The 24,937-nt window shown below is 42.2% G+C and overlaps 1 protein-coding gene and 1 non-coding gene across 5 annotated transcripts in view; both read left to right on the forward strand.

Annotated features, from left to right (window-relative positions):
• The window catches only part of LOC126092506 (poly [ADP-ribose] polymerase tankyrase), a 605,292-nt gene that overhangs the window by 569,340 nt on the left and 11,015 nt on the right, over positions 1 to 24,937 (forward strand). For all 4 annotated transcript variants that reach the window (XM_049908132.1, XM_049908133.1, XM_049908131.1 and 1 more), the window contains exon 17: positions 9,305 to 9,413. In XM_049908132.1, coding sequence (XP_049764089.1) covers positions 9,305 to 9,413 — 109 coding nt within the window. The remainder of the gene's footprint in view (positions 1 to 9,304; positions 9,414 to 24,937) is intronic.
• On the forward strand, positions 9,947 to 10,066 carry LOC126093328 (U5 spliceosomal RNA). Its single transcript, XR_007521501.1, has one exon. It is a non-coding gene; the product is annotated as a U5 spliceosomal RNA (small nuclear RNA).

The raw sequence follows: 24,937 nt of genomic DNA on the forward strand, positions 1-24,937 counted from the left end.
CCAAATTTTATTGTTGGCACTACACACGTTGGCAGATGACATTCACCGGGCATTCGCCGTACCCCCACCCTGCCATCGGGCGCCACATTGTGTACCTTGGTTCATGACTCCACACAAAGTTTTTCCACTGTTCAATCTTCCAATGTTTATGCTCCTTACACCGAGCGAGGTGTCATTTGTCATTTACTGGCGTGGTGTGTGGCCTTTGAGCCGCTCGACCATGAAATCAAAGTTTTCTCACCTCCCGCCTAACTGTCATAGTACTTGCAGTGGAACCTGATGCAGTATGAAATTTCTGTGTGATGGCCTGGATAGATTGCTGCCTATTATGCATTACGACCCTCTTCAACTGTCTGCGATCTCTGTCAGTCAACAGATGAGGTCCCTTCAATATCACATCGGAAACAGTGGACTTAAGGATGTTTAGGAGTGTGGAAATCTCACGTACAGTCATATGACACAAGTGACACCCAGCCACCTGACCACATTCAAAGTGGAGCACCCCATTCTGCTCACCCCATTCTGCTCTCTTACGATGTCTAATGACTACAGAGGTCACTGATACGGAGGACCTGGCTGTAGATGGCAGCACAATGCACCTAATATGAAAAATGTATGTTTTGAACAATACCTACTGAAACTCTGTTGGTCACTTATTACAGCTGAATTATAAGAATCCACCAGGCTTGAGGCTTCTTAAGTGAACAGGAGGAGACTTGTAAATTAAACTTAATACACGGTGAACTTCATTTACTAAATGAATAAAGTTCGATGTTTTTTTCTGCTCCATAGGTTATTGTAACACTCTTACTATGTACTGAGACCCCTTTATACTTTCAACAAGAAATCAGCGGACAGATTGTTTTGTAGGTGTGTCTTTAATTCTATTAATGTTAATTCCAGGGTGTTTCCTTTGATAAGGATGCAACTAATTTCCTTCTCCTCACCCCCCTTTCCCCATCCTCCTCATGATCTTGTCATCAGTAATATTTTAAACCATAACCTTCCTTCCTTTATTTTTCAAGCTGTTCTTTCCTGCTCCTCATTGAACTTAAGGCCACACCTATAACTGACTGAGCTCCCCCAGGGCCTCACCACTCTTTGAAGAGTTCGTGCTTGGCTACCACGGGTCCCTAGTCTTTGCAGCATCTTTTCCTGTCTGTGCTGCATGTCTATCCTCTTCCTATCCCTTTTTCTTTCCCTTGGGAAACATGTCTGTGATGTTTTTGGGAATGTGTTCTGCATTTTCAGTAGCCTGACCTCAGAACAGTTCATTTCACTATTTTTTCATTCCGTTTTCCTTCTTTGTTCCCCTTCTCCTATCCTTCCTCTGCTTTGGCATTTGAGGTTCCTCTTTTTATTATTCCTCCCAGTGCGCTCCTGAAGGCTGGCCCACATGTCTGGCACCTGATAGGTGACTGCGTAACGTGTAATTGCCAATGCCGGGTCGACAGGTAGGGTTCGCGTGTATCTCCTGGTAAAGGCCAGGCCCACGGAGGGGTTATTGTCTGAGCTGTTACCTTCCCAAATTATCAGTGTTTGGGAGATGTGACCTGGGGAGTGAACAATCACCTAACATGGGTGAGCCCACCTCTGAGGACCCCCTCCTCCCCCATCCCAGTTGGAAGGAGCACCATTGGAGACGCTGGCAATCTTGGGGGATATTCTTGCAATTAGCCAAACATCTCCTTCTTAGTCTACATCACAAAACGTAAACGGAATGAGGCTAACAAAACAAAGACCCTCCCATCTGCACCTCAGTTCCTTGTTGTTTCGCATACTGAAGACTCAGTCCTTTGCTATGGTAAATACATTTACTATTCAGTAAGGTGTTGATGCAGTTGCTGGCACTGTGAAATCCTGCTCTCATTTACGCAATGGCACTTTTCTTTTGGAGACTACTTGTGATTCTCAAGCACAATAACTGCATGCGACTTTGCTCCTCCACAGCTATCCTGTTTGTATCGAGACCATCAAACGCTGAATTCTTCACGTGGTGTTATTTACACTAGGCTGCTCAATGGTCTGATCAAGACAGAAATCCAGACTTACCTTTCTGATCAGGGTGTCATTCCAGTCCATCAGGTGATGAAAAGAGTAGACACATCCTTAGTGCCCACACACACTCTTTTCTCACATTTGTTAGAGTAGCACGGTGTGAAGTTATCATGGTCTGACCATAGATTCTGAATCCGATGTGTTGCTACCATTATCATAGCTGCAACCACACTCCCAATTTCCTCTTGACACCTGGCCAATTGTGTAATCTGTGATGGGATGCTCCTGAGGGTGACTGTCAGCCTCCTTCTCCATGCTGTATCAATTGCAATGGCGACTATGCAGCCTCCTCTGGAGATTGTCCCAGGCATCTCGATGAGCAGGCCGTCTAAGAGACCTGGGTGAAGGAAAAAGTGCCTTACTCTATTGCTCACAAGATGTTGGCTAGTCAGAAACCCTGTGTTTTACCATCCAGCACTTAAAGTACTGTTCTTGCTACCTCTTGCGCCATGAAGGACATGGTCACACAGACATGCGACCTCAAATTCAACATCGCGGTTGTAAAATCCCCCATTGCCATGGTAGCATCCCCGTTACCTTCTCCAGCAGTGCAACAAGCCACTAAATTTTCACCTCACGCGGCGAAATTATATGCTGCACAACCAGTGGGCTGGAAAGGACAGGAGGAGTGCTCCCACAAAGACATTTTATGTCCCTCCAGCCAGCAAACAGCTGAATCGTGATCTGTCAACTGCAAAGGCTCCAAGAAATCAAACAAAGGCAAGCGGTCTTCTTCTTCGCCGACCGGGAGATCCTCTTCAACGGTGTAGCCGTGTAGTGCCCTATCCTGGTCGACCTTCGTGTCGTCATTGTGCACTGTCAACTATTTGTCTGCGCTGGATTCTGCTGACTGATCAGCCAATGCCTCTGTAGATCTCGTGGAGCAGGATCCTCTAGCCCATGCACCCTACAGCAGAGCATCTTCGAACGCTGGCACTCAGCAGCCGCCGAGGTGACACTCCTTCATTTTTTTCCCTCCTCCCCTTTCCTCCTCATGACTCCAAAGGAGCATATGCTCTCCTGCAAAGGAATGTATACGGCCTGAGATCCAACAAGGAGGAATTACAGCTACTGTTGGAATTGCAGTGTTGACTTGCTCTCTGCCTCCAGGAAATAAAACTGCGTCCTCGTGACCACTTTGACCTATCAAATTTCTTTCCAGCCTGTTTGACACCCTCCCTTCACCCCTCTGAGGATGGCATTCCCTTTCGTGGGGGAAGTCATGGAGTCATGCTGCTCATCCAGAGGACGTTCATAGTCACACCATCTCCCTGAACACCTGTCCGCACACTGTTGCAGTCCAAATTTTTCTTCCTCACTGCACCTTTTCCCTTTGCACCGTTTACATTCCTCCATCATTCGATGTCACCATGGCAAACTTCTTCCAGCTTATTGAGCAACTCCCTCACCCCTTTTACTGCTCAGTGACTTCAATGCGCACCATTCCCCTTGGATTCTCCCAGAACCTGTCCCAAGAGATGCCCTCTTGGCTGACCTCAATCAACCCAACCTCAACTGCCTCAGCACTGGAGCACCCACATTCCTTTCAGACTCCGTGCACACCTATTCCTATTTGGACCTCTTTCTTCACTGCCAAGCTGGCCCATCATCTCGAGTGTCCATTCTCTATTACATGTACTCGAGTGACCATTTCCTGTGCCCTACAGTTTGCTGACTCCTACTCCACCTACATGCAAACCCAAATAATAGCATTCTAAGGTCAACTAGAGGATTTACTCTTCCCTGGTGACCTTCGATGAATGACTTTTCCCCAGTTGTGGTGACCAGGTGCAGTACCTTACCAATGCATCCTTGCCGCCACAGAACATTCCATTCCTCGCACTTCAGCCTTACTGTGCTGTGTTGCAGTCCCATGGTGGACTAAGGGATGCCACGACACAATTCCCGCAGAGGGGACATGCTCTCCACATTTTTAACCATCACACTACAATGGCAAACTGCATTCATTATAAACAGTTGTGTGTGCACTGTCATCTCATTCTTCGGGATAGCAATAAAGCTCGCTGGGTTTCATTTACTACTTCTTTTAACAGTTCCACCACATCTTCCATCGTGTGGGCCAACCTTCAACAGCTCTCTGGGATCAAGATCCATTCCCCAATTTCCATCCTGACAGTAACAGATGATGATGTAGTAGACCCTATTGCTATCTCAAACACCTTGGGCCGCTACTTTGCAGAGATTTTGAGCTCCACCCACTATCACTCTGCCTTCCTTCATCAGAAACGAGTGGAAGAAGCTCAAGCAATACCATTCTCTTCTTAGAATTGTGAGTGCTACAATGCTGCTTTTACTGTGATGGAGCTAGAACATGCTCTTGCTTCATCTCGACCCTCCACCCCAGCACTGGACAATGCTCACATTCAGATTTTGCAGAACCTTTCTCTTACAGGCAAGCTCTTTCACCTTCATATGTGCAGTTGCATCTGGGCAGAAGGCATGTTCCTCAGATGCTGGTGTGAAGCCACTGTCATACCCATGCCTAAGCCTGGTAAGGACAAACGCCATCCTTCTAGCTGCCTCCCCATTTTTCTCGCCAACTGTGTTTTCAAGGTGATGGAATGTATAATTCATGCCCAGCTGGTGTGGTTACTTGAGTCTCACAATTAACTAACCACTGCACAATTTGGATTTCAAGCACGCCATTCTGCAGTTGACCATCTCTGTCACATTGTCAATCCATGTCATGAATGGTTTTCTGTGGAAATGCCAGACTGGCTGTGTTTTTCGATTTGGAGAATGCCGACAACATCTGCTGAAGGACTGGTATCTTACATACTCTCTACACGTGGGGCTTCAAAGCCACATGCCCTGTTTCCTTCAGGAATTTTTAAAAGACGGAGTTTTCTAGGTACATCTGGGTTCTGCCCTGTCAACACCTTTATCCATGAAAATGGTGTGCCTTAGGTTTTTGTCCAGAGTGTCATTGTCTTTGCTGTTGCCATTAACCTTATTATGGCCTGTCTCCCTCCATGCATCTCCGGCTTCCTCTACGTTGATGATTTTGCCATCTATTGCAGTTCTCCATAGACTTGTCTCCTTGAAAAGTGTCTTGAGTGTTGTCTTGATCAGCTTTACTCGTGGAACATTGATAATGGCTTTCGCTTTTCCACTGACAAAATTGTATGTGTGAATTTCTGATGGCACAGTAAATTTCTTCCACCGTCTTTACATCATGGGCCTGTTGCTCATCTGTTCATTGAAACTAAGAAATTTCTGGGATTCAGGCCTGATTGGAAACTTTCTTGGTCTTCCCAGATGTTTTACATGGCCACCCACTGTAGGCTGTCCCTCAGTGCCTTACGTGAACTCAGCGGTACTTCCTGGGGAGCAAATTGGACCACCCTCCTCCATTTGCACTGGTGCCTTGTCTATTCGGCATGTCAGTCCATCTTATGCCATCTCAATACAATCCACCATCGTGGCACCCGTTTGGGCATTGGCGCCTTTTACACTAGCCTGGTTGAGTCTGTATGCAGAAGCTGCCAAACTACCCGAGTCGTACCTCTGTGATTTTCTCCTCAGCAGATATGAATGCTGTTTATCTGCCATGGCAGGCCACCCATCCTATGCTTCCTTCTTCGATGACTCTTGTGATCGTCAGTGTGGTGTGTGTGTCCCTCTTCTCTGTTACCTTCTGGAGTTTGCTTTTAGCTATTGCTGTGGCTGTGTAATTTCAGCTACCTGCCACTTTCCCAATGGGTGTGAACCCTACACCACCTTGGCTTCATGCGGCAGCCAATGTTCACCTTGGACTTCATCTGCTTCATAAGGACACTACTTGGGCTCGCTCTGTTGCCAAAAGTTTCTCAACCTCACAGAACTTAATGATAGTTCCTTTGTGTACTATGATTGTTCTCAGACTGACCATTTTGGATGTGCCTTCGTCATTGGCACGATGTTTTTCGATATTAGCTTTCGGAACACGGCTAAGTGTTTACTGCGGAGCTCTTCGCTCTGTATCAGGCCACGCAGATCATCCAGCGACACGTGGTTTTCAATTGTGTCGTTTGCTCTGACTCCCTCAGTGCCCTTCTGCGCCTTTGTGTGCTCTACACCGTCCATCCCTTATTCCAATGGGTCCAAGAAAACTTTCACCTGTTTGTTCTTGAAGGAACCAATTTGAAGTTTAAGTGGGTCCCTGGTCACGTCGGTCTGACAGGAAATGAGGCCACTGATGATATTGCCAGGGCTGCAGTTCTCATTCCTTGAGCCACTAGTTCTTCCATTTTCTTCTATGATCTCTGTGCTGCTGTCTGTCAGCAGGTGGTGTCACTTTGGCATCACCAGTGGTCTTCCCTTCCTCAGAACAAACTCCAGTGGATTAAACCTCTCCCAGTGGCCCAGCCCTCTCGCTGCAAGAAGATCATTTTAACTAGATTGCATATGGGCACTGTCTTTTTAGTCATCGCCATTTGTTATTTGGTGATCCCCCAATACTTTGCACTTATTGTCATCAACCTTTGATGGTTCACCATTTTCTGACAAAAATTTAACCACTTTTGTTCTAATTTATGTTTGTCATCTAAGTTATCGGCTGTTTTAACAAACAGAGCAGAGGTTGTCGACTGCGTCTTACTTTTTACTCGTCATAGTAATGTGGCGAAGGACATTTAATCTTTAGTTCAGGACGCTCATTGTCTTTGACATATTTTAAGGCACTTTCTCGAACAGAAAGTCTCTGTTTTTAGCTGTCTTTCTTTCTGTCGATTGAATTTAACATGTAGTCACTAATGGTTCAAATGGCTCTGAGCACTATGGGACTTAACTTCTGAGGTCATCAGTCCCTTAGACTTGGAACTACTTAAACCTAACTAACCTAAGGACATCACAAACATCCATGCCTGAAGCAGGATTCGAACCTGCGACTGTAGCGGTCGCGCACTTCCAGACTGTATCGCCTAGAACTGCTCGGCCACCCTGGCCGGCCTTTTAACTCATATTTCATCTTAGTATTGTACAGTTCCGACGTGGGTGTGTATGGCCTTAGATGTTTTTGCACCCTACAAGAAAACAAACCATAACTGACTGAGTGACCAGATTCAGCTGGCACTGATAAGATTGTCATTGATGTCCGAAAATCATCATCATCCTCATCGACAACAACAACAACAACCACCACAGTTACCTGAACATTCTTCTGTAGGAGATGACGGACCTGTACCCACTAGCCTTCTGTGTTGCCTTCTTGTTGAAAACTACTTCACTTTAAGAATCAGCATGAAGGTTGCTTTATAAAGTTTTTACAAAAGTGGTGGAAGAAAAACAGTTCCTTTGTGTGATTGTATTATCGTTTTTCAAAATATTTGCCTCTAAAATTTGTATTTGTGCTTGCACTGAAACCAATCCTAGAAGCATTTTTGTCCACTCTGTGGTGGTACTTAAAGGTTTTGGAAGGAGTCAACATTTTCTTGAAGTGATGAAAGTCTGTAGCCATGCATGTATGTATTTATTCACACAAAGGAACAGGAAGAAGTTATTAGATGATGAAGCAGGTGAATATTGGCATTCTTTTTCTGTGTCAAGTAATCAACTGTTTCAAGTATTGCGTAACAGCTGGCATTATGTTGATTTTTCTGATTTGATCAATGTCTTCTGGACAACAAATTGTGTACCATTCAGTATTAACTGTTCTTCAATCCAGTAAAGCTGCAGGTGCATAACTATCCAATTTACGCAAAGAAACATGATCATTTTCATCTAAGTGATTTGCTAGTGAACCACTTTTGTTGGGTTAACTTCACCTTGGAACACTGTTTAGTTTCCAGCTTGTACAAATATATCCAAGCTTCATCTTCTGTAGTGATGATGTATAGATTTTGGATTTCCTGAATCACATTTTTCAAGCACTTTGTTACTCTAGTTGACATTATCCTGTGTTTCACCTTCGGTCAAATTGGGTGGAATCCATCAGGAACGGATCTTGTCTACAGCTAAATGTCCATGCAAAATTGAATATACTGCAGCCTTTACTGTACCAATAAAACCTCTTTTTTATGGTATGTCACATGCCAATCCTCTTCAGTTCTGTTAAGATTTCTATACGTTTTGGTAAAACTGCTTTTAGTAGACTTTTACAAAATTTGTCACTGACAAAAGTATGAACGCACATAATTCTGCAAACGTAGATTTCTATGAAGGAGATTGATTACAAAAAGCAAAATCAAGCAGTTCGACACATTGTGGTTGATTAAGCCTATAAAAAAAATTTAAAAATTACCCAGTGAAAATGCACATAAAATTTCTATGTTTTGCACACCATGGTTTCTTCAAATGCTCCATGTAAACATACTACTCAAACAACTTCTGAACTTCCATAGTTTAAGAATTAAAAAAAATTGAAATACTAGTAATGGTAGCCTCAACACAGTTTGGGACTGTACTGTACAAGTCCTGAAAGATGAAGTTTTGAGTTTTTACAGGAGAGTTTTGTTGACTGGGTTGGAGAAGAAAGCTTAGAGTTTAACATTCAGTCAACATTAAGTTCATTAAACCTGAACTATTAGATAAGACTGGATAAAGCTTGGGGGGAGGGGGGTTACATTTAATTGTGGGGCCTAGTGAAAGGAAACTAACTATCCAGGCATTCACCTGAGGCAATGTAAGAAACCCACATATAAATAAAATGAGAATTGGTCCAAGAAAAAATGCTTTTAATCACTTCACTTGGTTAACTTTCATTAAAAGAACACGGCTTGAGAAGAGATTAGTCTGGTGCACAAGTCAAACGAAGTTGTGAATCACTCTGAGATGATGCACTAGCATGGAAAATCCACATTAGAATTTGGCAACTACTTACTGTCATTGTTTTCCTTTCATCTTTCTTTTTTAAATTATTATTTTTTTAATTTAAAGATTGCTCTTTGTTGCTTAGCCACCTTTAGTTTGTAACATCTAAAGTATGCTAAAAGGTAACATATATTTTACATATGTAATTTTTGCAACTTCATGGTGCCATAAACCTTGATTTTAAATAATCTGACGTAATGCAATGACACTAATGAGTAATAATGTAATATAACATGCAGATTTGGAAATTTTCTTTGGTATTCAAGAAATTTGGTAATTGAAGAATAAATTTGCAGTGGATTTTTTCTTAAGCAGAACTGAAAAGGCTTAGATTTGATACCACCATGTTTCTCCTGAACTGATGAACTACAGAGTGTACATTTTTACTATTAATGTTGTTTTTTCAGAAGAAACAAATATTTATTTTTTCTTTCAGGCATTTATTTTGCTGAACACTCCTCAAAAAGCAATCAGTATGTTTATGGGATTGGAGGTGGTATTGGATGCCCAGTACACAAAGACAGATCCTGTTATATTTGCCACAGGTAAAATCAAACAATTTTTTTAGTTTCTGAAAACTGCAGCCTGATCTTTGTCTGTAGCTGAGCACAGCATAACAAAATTTTCAATATCGTGTATTGAGCTGTGTTATGGGTGTACTTAACACTATTCTAGTTGACTGTTTCCATAACAGATTAATTCCATCTTTTGTAATCTGAGAGAGATTTGGAACTGAAGCACACACAACAAAAAATCAGATTTTAAGAGAAAAAATCTCCTTCCTAATTTACAAGTTCAGTGAAATGTAAATTAGAAATCAAAGTGACACAGTAAGAGTATTTTAAATGAACCATTACTTCCTACCATCTGTTAACGCTTGAACTGAATTTTGCAGTAGTTTCATCTTCACCATTGTTAACTTGAGTAATGCTAACAAAACCACTCACATTTGGGAATAGAAGTCCCTTCATGCAGCAAAAGTGAGAAAAAATGCAGGTTAACTATTTATTGATTTTGTAGGAAATTCGCCTTTGATATGTGGTCAGAGGAGACAATAAGACTCTGTACACTGAGAACTTTTTACTGGTTTCCCTTCAAGATGAATAAATCTTTCACCTTTTACTAAAGATTTCCATGGAGGGGAACATTAAATGAGTGTATAACTAATTTTTCTTAGCGCTCGGCATAATTATGCTGCCCACATTTACAGTTCGCCTCGCCGTCCAGATTACCTTCTCCTTATCCCCAACATGGCACTCCATCTCCCAAAAAGGCAACCCAGAAGTGGGAATCCCCTCGCCGTCCATGTCCAGTTGCTTGTTAATGAACTGGACACTTTCTCTCTACCACCTTCACTACGGCTCCACTTTTCTACATCTCCATGGTCCATACCTCGGCCACGGCTTTGGCTGGACCTATTGCAAGGCCCCAAAGGCTCAGTTCCATCTGAGGCCCTCCACTGACACTTGCTCTCCCTTCTCAGTGAGTTTAAGGGCTCAGAAATGTCCTACACAGGTGTACCAATGGTCGACCATCTTGTTGGTTTTGCTTATGCTCACTGGCCATACTGAACAGCGCTCCTTGCCAGATGGCTGCAGTGCTTTCACTGCAGAGTTGGTTGCCATCTATCACACTCTTCAGCATATCCATTCCTGTGCCAGTGAGTCCTTCGTCGTCTATAGTGACTCCTTAAGCAGCCTACAGGCTCTCAACCAGTGCTTTTTGTAATTACTATCCAGCAGCCCTTGTGCCTTCTGCAACAGTGAAGATTCTGTGACCTTCATTTGGACCCCAGGGCATGTCGGGATACCGGGCAGTGAACTTGCTGACCGCATGGCCAAACAGGCTACCAGTAAACCATCTCTGGAGATTGGCCTGACGGAGACCAATTTGTGATTGGTCTTCCGCCACCAAGTTTTCGCAATCTGGGATACTGAATGGCGCACCCTCAGTACACCAAATAAACTCCGTGTTATCAAGGAGACAACAAATGTCATCCATGCAAGCCACTCTCAGGGGATCTGTTATACTTTTCTGGCTCAGCATTGGTCAAGTTTTACATTTTGTTTTATTCATGAGGGCAGGGGGTTGTCATACCATCTAAGGGTGGGGGTCTGGCCTTATCTCTGAGGCCTCCACCCTCCCTGCCATTTAACACTCTGTTACCCGTTCTTTGTGTTTCATTTACCTTGTTGTTCATCTTGCCTTGTCTTTTTGGGCTGGACATTTTAGTGTGTTGCAGAGTGGCTGGCTCATCCCCTTTTATTCTTCTGATCAGCTAGCCCAGACCATCTGCTCTATGGTTTTAATACCTTCCTCTGCTTTTCTTTGTGGTGTACGTTTTCCCCCTTTTTCGTTCATTTCTTTCATTTTCTGTTTCATTGTGGTTTCCCATTCCTTTTACCCCCTTTTTAATTTTCCAAACTAAATTTCGGTGTTGTTTTACCTTGAGCCTTGTTTGCGTCAGGAAAAAGGGACTGATGACCATGTAGTTTGGACCCATTATACCACAAACAAACAAACAAACAAACAAACCCCCCCCCCCCCCCCCACACACACACACACACACACACACACACACACACACACACACACACACACACCTGTACAGCTAAATTATGCTGGTTGAGTACTCATTGTTGGAACTAACATTTCTTCTGATCAAGGATGTTATTACCTATACTCGTAAGTAATTTACTTTCTGCCAGAACTTTCCATATGACATTTTAATTTAGTTGTACAAGAGAAGGTGCCCAAGAACTCAGCGGCACAAGATGACAGCCTGGATATACTTTGGACAATTGTTAGTGCCTTATGGGGAGAAGGGAGGAGTGGTAAAAGAATGGAGGAGGACAGTTGTAAAATATAATACCAGATCACAAATAAAAATAAATGTAAAATAGGGAGTTATGCTGCAACGACATAAATGGAGGAAAGCAGATGAAAAGCAAATAGTCAACTATTAAATAGTCACCTTAAATTGTTAACAGGTGGCTTAAATCAAGCCCACACTGTAAACTGAGGTCTTATTTGTGAAATTCTGATGTACCAATTCTGAACCAAACAATCCAGGCTGTAAAGCAGCTACATAGCTCATTGTCTTGCATGGCATAAGGAACTGAGCCAAACTTAACAATGTGTTATGCACATTCATCCATACTTCTGCCAGTATAGAAAAGTAAGCAATGGTTGTAATGCCTCCTATCCCCTTTTTTTAAGAAATATGTGCTTGGCTATTAATAGTAGTAGTTAAAGAAAGACATACATAAATAATTGTCACTAAGTGATTACCTGATTGTTAATCTTTCTGGAATTTCAACTCTGTGTTCAGAACTCTCTCAAAATGTAAGGGGAAGTTAATGCTAACTGAAGTTAGAAAGACATTATGCATCCAAGTACAAGTGGCAGCAGTGGACCATGTGTAGCCCAATCGGTGTTGAAATTGTGGGGTTTAGTAGCAGTACTAAGGTGCACATTGACCAGTTAAGACTCAAATGGAAATTGTGCATTAATAGTGGGAGGGTAAAGGATGCACCATTTGAAACAATAACTTTAAGTGTTGTAATACGAGGAGCAAATGCGTAAGTACCCTTGTTTTTTACTGGTTTGTATCATAGGTGATTCACACTTAAGCTGGTTAACAAACTTCTAATACAGATGTCAGCACACTTTATAATAATCTGTATGTGTGTTTGTAGTATAGCAGTTGATAGGCAACACTATCCCTAAACTTGAAGTCGACTAGAGCCTTTATGCTTGTCTTGTAAGTACTGATAGGATCTGCATCCACATTTACTTGCACACTTTTCACATAGTAATTAGATGTGTGTGTATGCCACACCACCTCTACTTGCAGTAAAGAACATTTGACACATTCCTTTTATTTCTCTTTTTTTATCTCGCAACATCTTTCCTTCCTTTTAACTATGTTTAAAAATATAACCATTTATCATATGCAGATAAGCTGCAAACAATTTTAGTTATTTTATGTTGTATAAACTATCATAGTCTGGTCCTTGTAGTGAGAAGTATTAATTATTTTTGCAGCTGACTAACAAGTCAGGATATCCAAAATTGTAAGCAATCTTTAATCAGTTATTCCATCGGCTATGTGGTTACACTAATGGCTCTACGTGCTCTGCTTTTGCTTTTATCGCATTATGCCCATTTCTTTTTGACTGAGACAATGACTTCAAATTTCCATTTAGCCGCTTACTGAACACACACAATAATAGGTAAACACATTTTACTTTCCATTTTTGTATGTGTCTTCAGTCTATTTTTGATCACTTTCACTCCAAGGATCCTCACTGTTCTTTTGTAGTTATTCATGTTACCAATATTCACTGTTTTAATTGTGCACTCTGGAAGCTGATAAATTAGTATATTGGTAATTATGAAAGGATAGATTGCTACTCACTGTGAAGATGAGTTGTCGACAGACACAGTGAAATGACTGCTACACACTAAGCTTTTTGGCCACAGCCTTCTTCAGAACAGAAAGGAAAAAAAACACACACACACACACCTCATGCACACAACTGCTGTCTCTGGCCACTTTGGCTGGATTGCAACTTCTGTTGAACGAAATCAGCAATTGGGAGTAGGGTGGGGGCTGCAGAGTATGGATAGAGGAGGAGAAGAGTGCTAGCCGGTGCGGAGCGTGGAAGGACTAGAAGGCAGCAGCACATGCATTGTCAGGGGCAGCATTGGGAGGCTGTGAGGAGGAGGAGGAGGGGGGGGGGGACAGGGGACACAGAACAGAATGGGGAAAAAAACTATTGGGTCCATTGGCAGGGGAGCCCGTAGTGCATCTGCAGAACTTTGAGAAACTCCACTAAGTTCGCACACGCTCCTACATGTTGAAGCAAGTAAGTTTTGTGTTGTTGCTCTCTATTTTCAAGTTCTATCAAGGATATTGTTTCTCCTTGAGGTTGATAGTGCCAAGCTGTGCTGTGGCTCTGGATGAAAACTTATCATCTGAAGACTAAAGGGAGTAGTATTGCCTACCATAAGTTCCTGAAAGATCCTGAACGGGTTTCATGGATGTAGAAGAAATGATAGTATTAACATTAACAGTGCTACTATCTGTAGCATGCATTTTGAAGACAACAACTGTTTATGCGATCGCCAAGCCGAGTTAATAAAACTTCAGCTAAAGGTCATGTTAAAGCTGACTGCAGCTGCAACTTATTAAAGCCAGTCATGCTGCTGCTTCATTTTCTGTCCAGTGAAATGACAGGAGGAAAGATCATGAAACATGTTAACGCGCACTTAGCACACTAGCTGCATTGTCACTGGGAGGGGGGAGGGAGGAAGGGGGGGCAAAAACACAGGAACAAAAAAAGGCTGTATTAGGGATGAATTGAAGAGACTGGATAAAAAATTATCATTGCTGAGAGAAAAAAAATTAGCATTTAATAGCTGAAAATAGTGTGCTGAGAACAAAAAACAAATTTGTGGCGTATGCATTAAACAGGCAGAAGAAGCAATGCCAAAGGCTTTAGTATCGACGAAGTGCTAAAGTGACAACTAAAGTTTACAAAGTTTTAGAAAAAGTATTTAGGAGACACAAATTAAATGTCTTGTGAAATCCAAGAAGAGCACCCTTGGGAGTCAGGAAGATATAAGCAATGAAAGATGATGGAGAACTGAAACTATGTTCTATACTTACTGCACATCATTTGACAGTTTCCAGAACAGATTGACAGGGCATTCATCTTGTTTGCAGACTCCTTTCCAGTTTATTTTGTAATGCCTGAAGAAAAAGACGCTGCAGTATTCCTCAGGTTGGTAAACAATGCTTTTTGAATTATGAATTAGACAGTAGCTGTTGGCAAATAACCAATTTCAGTGCCTTTGGAATGTATGTGGAGAAATGAGCAAGTTCTTCGAGGATTCTATTCCATCTGTGAAAGAAATGAGAGTAGGAAGTCATAAAACCTTACTCCCTTTCCAAAAGGAATTACTCACCTTGTTACGGTCAGTGCTGAGTTGTTTTTTTCTGACTTAAAACATGGCTACAGTTTGTAGTAAATATTGACCTCAAGGTTCAACAAAGACTGCCTTGAAAACTTGTTTCTCCAGATGAGAGCAATTGGCAGGGTCTATTATTATCATTCCTTACCAGTGGAATTCAAAAGTGGTTTGTGTATCTTAGTTATGAACAGAAATATAGATTACATTTGGTTATGCAATTCTTCACCAGTTCCAGCAGAAACTAATACAAACTATCTGACTTACAAGTTGTTTACAGGGTTTGTGCCAAGCATTGAGGAAGCCTTATCAATGATTAAAAGTGAGCAATAAATGAGGGACATTATACTAGTTGATAAAATTGTTTCACCTTTGATAGAGGCTTCAGAGTGTCCTCTTGAAGGTCTCCCCTACGTCACTGGATATATTGCTTTCAGGTGTGCCTCTATAGGCAAGTCACTTGGCCATCCTAGTGGCAACATAACAGAAGTGTCGAAAAATCTCAGTGGATTGGGAAAGTATCTGAAGGAGGCTTAATCATCCCTTCAGTTGAGTGGTTTGAAGTTGTTAAGGACTTGGAGGTGGTATTTTTGAATTTTCATGGGAGCAGTCTGTGTAAAGACAGCAATATGGTTAGAAACCTGACAAGACTTTTAACTGGGAAGTTTCCAACTGTTTCTCAAAAGGTCATCACAATGTTTGCTAAAACCAGAACATTAATCTGGATAAGGCACCTCAACACATCAGTAAAGCCACAGAAGGCTAAATAGCAGAAAGCTGCACGCAAATAGAGAGCTTCTGCGGTTTACTCCAAATCGGGTTAAGGCACTGGAATTATTCTTAAAAATGTTAAAAGTGAGGAAATTAATCCCCAAGATTCAGTATTATCATGCTTAGTAATGTGTCAAGTACCTGGATGTAGTATTTCATAATATCTGCTTGAAAAAGATGTTACAGGACAGGGAAAGGGGGGAGGGGGAGGGAGGAGACCGTAAGTTATCATATGTTGAGGCTGGGATAATTTCAGGAATGGAGAATGTGTTGTAAGGATAACACCCATCTGCCGACTGTGACGAACAAAACGGGTTTACTAAACAGAAGGCTCATGTGATTGTTGCATTTCGAGTACTATTGAAAACTGTACAATGTATAAAAACAGACTGAAGGATGCCAGGTTGATTATTAAATAATAGAAAATATGGAACAGCAGAGTATAAATTTAGGGGATCCAGAGATCTATAGTTTCACTTTTGTCAGCACTAGGAGGACGGTGTAGAGTTTAATAGTCATAGTAAGTCCGTGTACAGGTAAGCTTCTATTGAACCCATGACTCATATCACCCTTCAGTTTTCATAAATTAATGTTAGTTTGAGCAGAATAGTGCCATACACAAATGTGAGAATATGTATTGTGCTGCTGCTGCTGCGTCTCAAGAGTGATGTCACGTTCTATGTAGTACCCACAGTGTGTTGGCAGAGGACGACACACAGTGAGGATAAGGGTACATGATTTGGGGAATGTTATAGGACGGGGGGGGGGGGGGGGGGGGGGGTGAAATTGTTGGATGGATGGTGTGGGAACAGTAGGTTATCATATGTTGAGGCCGAGATAATTTTGGGAATGGAGAAAGTGTTGTAAGGATAATTCCCATCTGCACAGTTCAAAAAAGCTGCTGATGGAGCAGAGGATCCAGATGCTCCACTACCTGAGCTGTTTGAATCCGCCCCTCCACCACTAGATTTTTCTGAATTGTACAGATGGGAGTTACCCTCAAAACAAATTCTCTTCTCCTGAAATTATCTTGGCCTCAACCTACAATAACCTACTGTTTGAAGCCTTCGACCCAACAGTTTCCAACTCCTCTGGCCTATAACCTCCTCCCAATTCATGTCTCCTCACCCTCATTGTGTTCCACCCTCTATCAGTGTGTCCACCAGTTTTTCTCCCCTCTCTGCTGAGCCCCCCCCCCCCCTCACAGCCTCCCAATGATACCCCTGGCAGCCCTGTCATGCCGCCTTCTAGTCCCTGCGTGCTCTGCCAGATAGTGCTCTTCTCTTCTTGTACACATACTCTGCTACCCCCACCCCCTCCCCCTTCCTACTCTACTCCAGATTGCTGCTTTCATTATACACAAGTTGCAGTCCAGCCATAGCAGCCAGAGATAGTGGTCACACATGCATGAGGTGTGCCTTCTTGTGCGAATGTGTGTGTGATTTCCTTTCTTTTATGAAGAAGACTTTGGACAAAAGCTCAGTGTGTAGCAGACATTTAATTGTGCCTGTCTGCAAGTCAATGTGTCAGCTTTACATTGAGTAGCTATCTATCCTTTCATAATTTTTGGTGTTCCAATCTGGACTTCCCATTGTTTAATATATTGGTAATACCTACTGGTGGTGCTACTTGGCCTAGTGTCACTACATAATTGTTCAACACACACTGCAGATGGCTCTGATGTGACGTTACTACTCCATTCATGCACTGGTGTCTAGATATATTACACAGTTCAGTCCCTGTTTTGAGTTTGTGAGAGACCATTCATGTTTGTGTGGCAGTGGTGCATGAATGAAACAACTTTTATATTCCAGATAAAAAATGCTTTCGCAAGTCCAGAAGTGTGTGACACACATAGAAGTTACCTTGTTATGCAGATATGATGCAATTTTCTATTTTTAGAAATATTTATTCTGGTTGTGGACTACAGTAAAATGTTGTCACCATTAATTGGAATGAATATAGAAAAATTTTGTGGATTACTGGGAATTTGGCTGTGACTATGTCACAACTCATGTAATTTTCCATTCTTCTCTAGGATGGTCTAAATTGGTGTAGTCTGTTAAAGGACAACGGAAATACAAATAAAGAAAATTTTTATAATTCACACTGAGACAGTAAAAGCTATTTAGGAGGTGCAGCTACCAATATTCACTATAGAAATGCTTTAAACATAAAGCAGTAATCCTAGCTTTCAGAACAGTAGAATCCTTTATCAAGGGGGACTGTGGGATTGGTTGAGGAAAGGTTGAAAAGAGGGGGGGGGGGGGGGGGAAGAGGGAGGAGGCAGGTGGTGCAAACACTAGACTGAGGACGACTTGCCTGTTAAGAGGAAAGAGGAGGGAAAAGTGTCAAGAAAGTAAGAGTTCACAGATTGTATAATAGTAAGCACTCTGCCAATTTAATACATTAGTATTTCAATTGGTGGTAGTGGTTTTCGTGCCTCCTGAAGATTATTTCTTTCCATTAGGAAGTGATACAAATGTACATGACTTGAAATTTTGTTTCAGAAGTTACGGCCATTGTTACTTTTCTCATTACACTGTCATAATCTTCACATGAAAATGAATTTGCTGTCTGGTAATTGACCCTCTGCAACTGCCGAAGGCATTTGAAACATTGTGTAATGTTACATTATCTGTTACAATTCCTGAAGAAAGCTCACCATTTGTATGCAGTAGATAAACACTTGTGCTTTCAGACAGACAAAGGTAGTGGCAGGTGAAATTCAACTTCATTGCAACAAAGTTACTTTTATTAACTGAAATAAATTGAATTACTTTAGAATGGCTTGCATTTTTTTTACACATTTATTCTTCTAATGTGCCATTTGCTACATGATTTTGTTGTACATTTTTATTTTGTTTGGCTTAAATGTATGATAGAAATCATTACCACCATTTTCATTGTTGTCATTAATTTTTCATCCATTTTGGGGGTATAGGTCTCTTCCAGACTTTCCCCGTGCAAAGTATCTTTGTCATCAGCCTAGCCTCCATTGGATAGTCCACTAGGTCTTTCCTTAACAGGAACCATCCAACCCAGAATGTGTCTGATATGCTCATCTTTATCCAGATTCAATTTTCTTGTGCGTAGCCACACATTTTCATAAGAATTTTCCACTCTTGTTTTTCAGTTTCTGAAAGTTTCAGAGCACCTTTCTACAATCGAGGTCTCTAATGTATATTGTGCTTCCAGTAAAAGAACTGTTTTCTAATGTCACAATAGCACATTGTGCAATATTACTCTTTTGTTATAGTGGTTCCACGTGATTTTGAATGCTGTTTGAAGTTTTGAGGACTCGCTCTACTGTCCAGCTGTGATGGTAGTATGATATGTACAAGTTAATTGAAGAAAGGTACCCATAAAATCATCCCATAAGCCATCTATATTTGAAACTTCCCTTCTATTTTGATGCATTATCAGAAAAAATAAATCTTCTACATTAAACCCAGTAATATAGTAATAAATTAACCTCATGCACACACGACCACCAACTATAGCATATCAAGCCGGAATGCAACTATCACATGGGTTGCAAGCAGCAATCTGGAAGGGAAAGGAAGGGATAGTAGTGTATGAGTGGTGTGAGGGACGAATGCTGTCTGGTGGAGTGTGCAGGGAGTAGATTGCTGACAGGTGCAGCATCAGGAGGTTGTGAGGCAGGCAAAAAAGGAACAAAAAAGGAGAGGGGCAGGGAAAGACGGCAGGATTCATTAGCAGAGAGCAGCAAATAAACAGGGTGAGAGATGAAAATGGGGAGGAGATGACAGGACAGAGGGGTTGAAATTTGATGGGTGCAGAGTGTGGGCACATTTTATTGCTGTAGATTGAGGCTGGGATGATTAGGCGAGCAGAGAATGTGGTATAAGAATAACTCCTAATCTGCACAGTTCAGAAAAGCTGGTGGCGGACAGAAGGATCCAGATGGCTCAGGTGGTGAAGCAGCCATTGAAATCAAGTGTGTTATGTTCAGCTTCCTGTTTTGCCACTGAGTGGTCTACTTTGCTCTTGGCCATAGTCAGGTGGTGGTCGTTCATCCTGATGGCCAGCTGGTTGGCAGTGATACCAATATAAATAGCTGTGCAATGATTGCAGCAGAGCTGATAACTCTTGAAAGTTTTTCAAAAGAAAGCATTGTCATAACTTCAAAGTTCTCTTCTGAGCACTGCCTTCAGCACAACACACATAATTATAAATGACCACATTTCCTGCTGACACGGAAATTTGCTGCTCTACTAAATTATGAATGGGTTTGAGGTTTCCTTCATGCCTTGCTGATGTATTTATCCCTTCATTTCTCTCGAAAGATTCCTGCCTTCATTAGGAAAAATTATTTTGCCTGCAATAATGAAGTAATCTGCAAACTTGTTTGTAACGTAGGATAGAGTTAATAGTTTTATCGTATGAGGTCACGTTTTTGATACTTTGGGCACAACAAATCGTATCAAACATGACATGGTGTGGAATGAATTGTAAAGTGGTTAATCAGTAAAACCGTATTTTTTGTAATACACAAGAATAAATATGAAGACCACCAAACACTAAAATTTAGCTTCACGAAAATGACTTGGTACCTGTTCAGGTTGATTCAGTCAGCTAATCACAGCACTGGAAAAATGATGTCATGCAAAAGTGTTTCTGTCCATAAAGCAGAACACTGAGTATGTTTATTCCAATATTCATTCAGTATAATTTTTGCTGTGAGGGAAAGTCAAACAGTAAAGGGACCTTTGAGAAAGGGAGTATTTACTGTAATGATAGAAAACTGAAACATACATCATTTTTCTACATAACCTCCCTTCACTTCAATGCACTTTGTCTGATGTTTCACAAGTTTTTTGATTCTGTCCAAAAAACAGTTTTTTGGTTGCACCTGGAATCAATTTTGCACTGCATCAATGACTTCTGCATCAGTTGCCAATCTTCTTCCCCTTAGTGTGTTCTTCAGTGGTCCAAACGTGTGGTAATCACTTGGAGCCAGTCTGGACTTTATGTGGTAGTTTCTGCAGTTCAAATTCCAACTCCTTTATTATCTCAGACGTCCATTTGGCAGGATGTGGCCAAGTATCATCCACTTAAAGGATGAAATCTTTTCATAGTTTTCCACAGCGTTTGGATATGATCGCAGGTTTCAGTTTAATTCGCAACACATCACAATAATTCACACTGTTCACAGTTTCACCTCTTGGGGCGAAATGAATTGTTACCACACCTTCCATGTACTATAAATAGTGTTAGCGTAATATTACCAGCTAATGGTTGATGATTAAATTTCTTAATTTCTGGTGATGGGTGTTTCCAAACAATGCCTGCAGCTTTATTTTCTGGTTCATAATGCTCTCCGAAAATTTAGCCTGCCGTATGAGATGGAATATGCTGAACCATGACTGATATGTAAAATATTGGCGATTTCGTCCATTGTGTTTCATCTGTTTTCCATCGCCATATCCTCAATGACTTCCAAATTGTCTGCAGTTGTTGACGACCATGGCCTGCCCAATCTTTTCTCTTCACATAGAGAAGTTCTTCCCCATTTGAAGCACTCTATCCATTCATAGATCTTGCTTCATAATAAACAGCTGTCATCATACTGTGCTTGCATTCAATGAATAATTTCTGCAGGTTCAACACTTTCTGCAAACAAAAAGTGAATCACTGCGCCTATTTCCTCCTTGGTGCAGATCAACTATGGAGCTGCCATGCTTCTCGGTCTGCTACAGTATGATGACTAATGTGGGAATAAGAGTGACACAGTGTGTGAAATTGTTGCAGATGGCAGTACTATAGCACTGGATACTAGCAGTGTTACAAAGCCCTAAGCAAGAAATTGCGAAAGTCCCTTTACCTTTTGACTTGCCTCATACTTTGAGAATGAAGCTGGTGTTGACTGGCTAATCTGCTGTGTATCTGAAGTTTAGGTTAGGTTGAAAAGTGATAATTTGGCTGTGGTTAGACAAAGCCAATAAAAGTGATTCCATAAGAAGCCATCTGTCGCCGTACTGTTGGCTCACAACAACATTGTGAATGAATTCTTGAGGAGGAGGAGGAGGAGGAGGAGGAGGGCAAGTGGGGGCAGAGAAAGCAAGCTTCACCCGCTGACTCCAGCACATAGGCAGCCGAGCAGAGGAAAGGCAGTCATAAAGTGACAACTGTGATGTTTTTTTGGCGATTCATATCCAATGCTGCAAGTAGCTGATAGAAGCAGTCAAGCAGATGTTGATTTACACGTTTGCAGAGCTTAAGTTTGGTATTTCTACAACTGCATCTACATATGTAATCTGCAGGCCGTCATAATGTGTGTGGCACAGGGTACAATGTAATATTGGTCATTTCTTTTCCTAGTCCACTCGCAGATGTAGTGAGGAAAAAAAAACTGTCTGTATGCCTCTGTACAAGCCCTAATTTCTCTTGTCTTGTCTTTAGACATTCCTTATTTGAAATGTACATTGGTGGCAGTAGAATGGTTCTGCAGTCAGCTGCAAATACTGTTCTCCAAACTTTCTGAATGATGTTAAACAAAAAGAAATCAGCTTCCCTCCAGGGATTCCTATTTAAGTTCATGAAGCATTTCCATCTCTGGTGTGTTGATTGAACATTCTGGTAACAAATCTAGCAGCAAGTTTTTTGAATTGCTTTCGTGTGCTCCTTTATTCCAGCATGTTGGGGCCAACAGGTGTAGCCTTGGGAGATGAGAAAGGGGAGGAGATGGCAGGACAGAGGGGGTGGAAACTGTTGGGTGGAGGGTGTGGGAACAGTATGTTACCATATGTTGAGGTCGGGATAATTACGGGAGTGGAGAATGTGTTGTTAGGACAACTCCCATCTGCGTAGTTCAGAAAAGATGGTGGTCGAGGGAAGGATCCAGATGGCTTGCGTAGTGAAGCAGCGATTGAAATCAAGTGTGTTATGTTTGGCTGCATGTTGTGCCACATCATGGTCTACTTTGCTCTCAGCCACAGTTTGGTGGTAGCCATTCATCCTGGTGGACAGCTGGTTGGTTGTCATACCAATATAAAAAGTTGTGCAATGATTGCAGCAAAGCTGATAAATAACACGGCTGCTTTCACAGATGGCACAGCCTCGCATGTTGTCAGATAAATCTGTCACAGGACTGGAATAGGAAGGTTTTGTACTTGGGGCTGGGACCGGGAGTGGCGTAGGGATGGACTAGGATGTTTTGGAGGTTGGGTGGGTGATGGAACACCTCTTTAAGAGGGGTGGGAAGTATCTTGGATAGGATGCCTCTCATTTCAGGGCATGTGATAGGTAATCAAATCCCTAATGAAGGATGTAGTTGAGTTGTTCCAATGCTTGTGGTACTGGTTGATGAAGGGGACACTCCTTTGTGGCTGGTTCTTGGGGCTGGTGGGAGGATTGGGGGTGTGAAGGGAAATCGCACGGGAGATCTGTTTGCGAACTAGGTCTGGGGGGGCTAGTGCCAGTTTGTGAAGGCCTTGGTGAGACCCTCAGCAATTCTGAGCAAGGGAGATTCATCATTGTGGGAGGAATTTGTGCTGTGAAAGGGATGACAGCTGTCAAAATGCAGGTGCTGTTGGTGGTTGGTGGGTTTAATGTGGACAGAGCTGTGGACTGAGCCATCAGAGAGCAAGAGGTCAACATCTAGGAAGATGGCACGCTGATTGAGGAGAACCATGTGAAGTGCCTGGGAGACAAGGTTTTGAAGTTGTGAAGGAACAAAGATTAGGGTGCCTTGGCCCTGAATGCAGATCATGAAGATATCATCAATGAACCTGAACCAGAATAAGTATTTGATGTTTAGCAAGGCTAGGAAGGTCTCCTCTAGATGGCCCATAAAAAGGTTGGCAGAGGAGGATGCTATGTGGGTGCCCAAGGCTGTGCTGTGGATTTGTTTGCATACCTTCAAAGTTCTTTGATCCTCTGGTTTAAACTTCACACTAGTTCCTGCCCACATTCCATGCGGATCAAGTGTTGATCTCACCGCAGACTTCTGGACAGAGCCACACTCACCTGATTTCATCAAAGTGTACGGGCCTGAAGATGGTATTGATGCAATGCCAAAACTAGTAGCAAAGTAAATAAAAAATCTTAAGTACAGCTAAAGGAATTTCATTTTAATAAAAATTATACCAGCTATGTCCCACCTTCATCCAGTTAAATATGGATGTATGAAGGTTAAGGAAGTAGGTGGTGTCTTTGATGTAGGAAGCTAGATTATGGGCAATTGGTTAGAGATGTCAGTTGATGAGGGCAAAAATGCTTTCAGTGAGGGCACAACAACCAGTCACAAAGGGGCATCCAGGATTGTTGGGTTTGTGGATTTTGGGGAGCACTTAGAAGGTGGGTGCACGGGATGCCATAGGAGTGAGAAGAGAGATGGTTTCAGGGGAAATGTTCTGGGAAGGGCCTACGGCTCTAAGCAGGGACTGGAGCTTTTATTGGACTTCTGGGATGGAATCAGTCTGGCAGAGTTTATGGGTGGAATAGTCAGATTATTGGCAGAGGCCTTCTGCCATATAATCACTGCGATCCATAACAGCAGTGGTGGAACCTTTGTTTTGAGGTAGTATGATTAGATCAGGATTTGTTTTGAGGTTGTGTATGGCTGTTCTTTCTTCACCTGAAAGGTTTGTGTTCTGAAGGAGAGACCTTAGGAAGGATGGTGATACTAAGTTGGAGGTAAGGAATTCCTGTAAGGCAACCAATGGGTGGTTAGATGGGAGGGTGGGAGTATCACAGTTGGATGGTGGTATTAAATGGAAGAGTTCAGTGTCAAAATTTAGGGTGGTTTTGGTTGGAGGGATTGGCAGCAAAGAATTGTTTCCATTGCAGGGATTGGGAGAAGGGGAGAGGTCTTTGACAAGCCAGCATTGTTAAATTTGGGTGTAGGGCTAAAGGTGAGGTCTTTGGATAGAAATGAAACTTCTGTGGAGATGAAGGTTAACAACAGTGTTATGGGAATGTTTTGACACTGCATTTGATGGAGAGTTGGTAGGGAGTTTTGGGTGATGTGCCAAGTTGAAAATATCAGCTAGGCAGGGTTTAGCTGCTATGAGGGGTGGATGAGGAGGAACGCTATGGATACGATAGGGGTTGGATAGTGGTGCCACGAGGCAGCAGTAGAATGTCAGTAGGTTGGATAACTTACAGAGGTGGTGTCTGGAATGCTCCCACAAGTGCTGGAGACCAAGGAATTCAGTATCAGAGGTGTGATGTATGGAGTAGGGATTGCAGAGTAATAGTACCTTGCGGAGGGAGCAGAGGTGGTTCTGGCTGGCTGGCTGGCTGGCTGGCTGGCTGGCTGGCTGGCTGGCTGGCTGGCTGTTTGGTTTGGGGGAGT

Source organism: Schistocerca cancellata, chromosome 7, assembly GCF_023864275.1.
Source record: "Schistocerca cancellata isolate TAMUIC-IGC-003103 chromosome 7, iqSchCanc2.1, whole genome shotgun sequence".
NCBI lineage: Eukaryota > Metazoa > Arthropoda > Insecta > Orthoptera > Acrididae > Schistocerca > Schistocerca cancellata.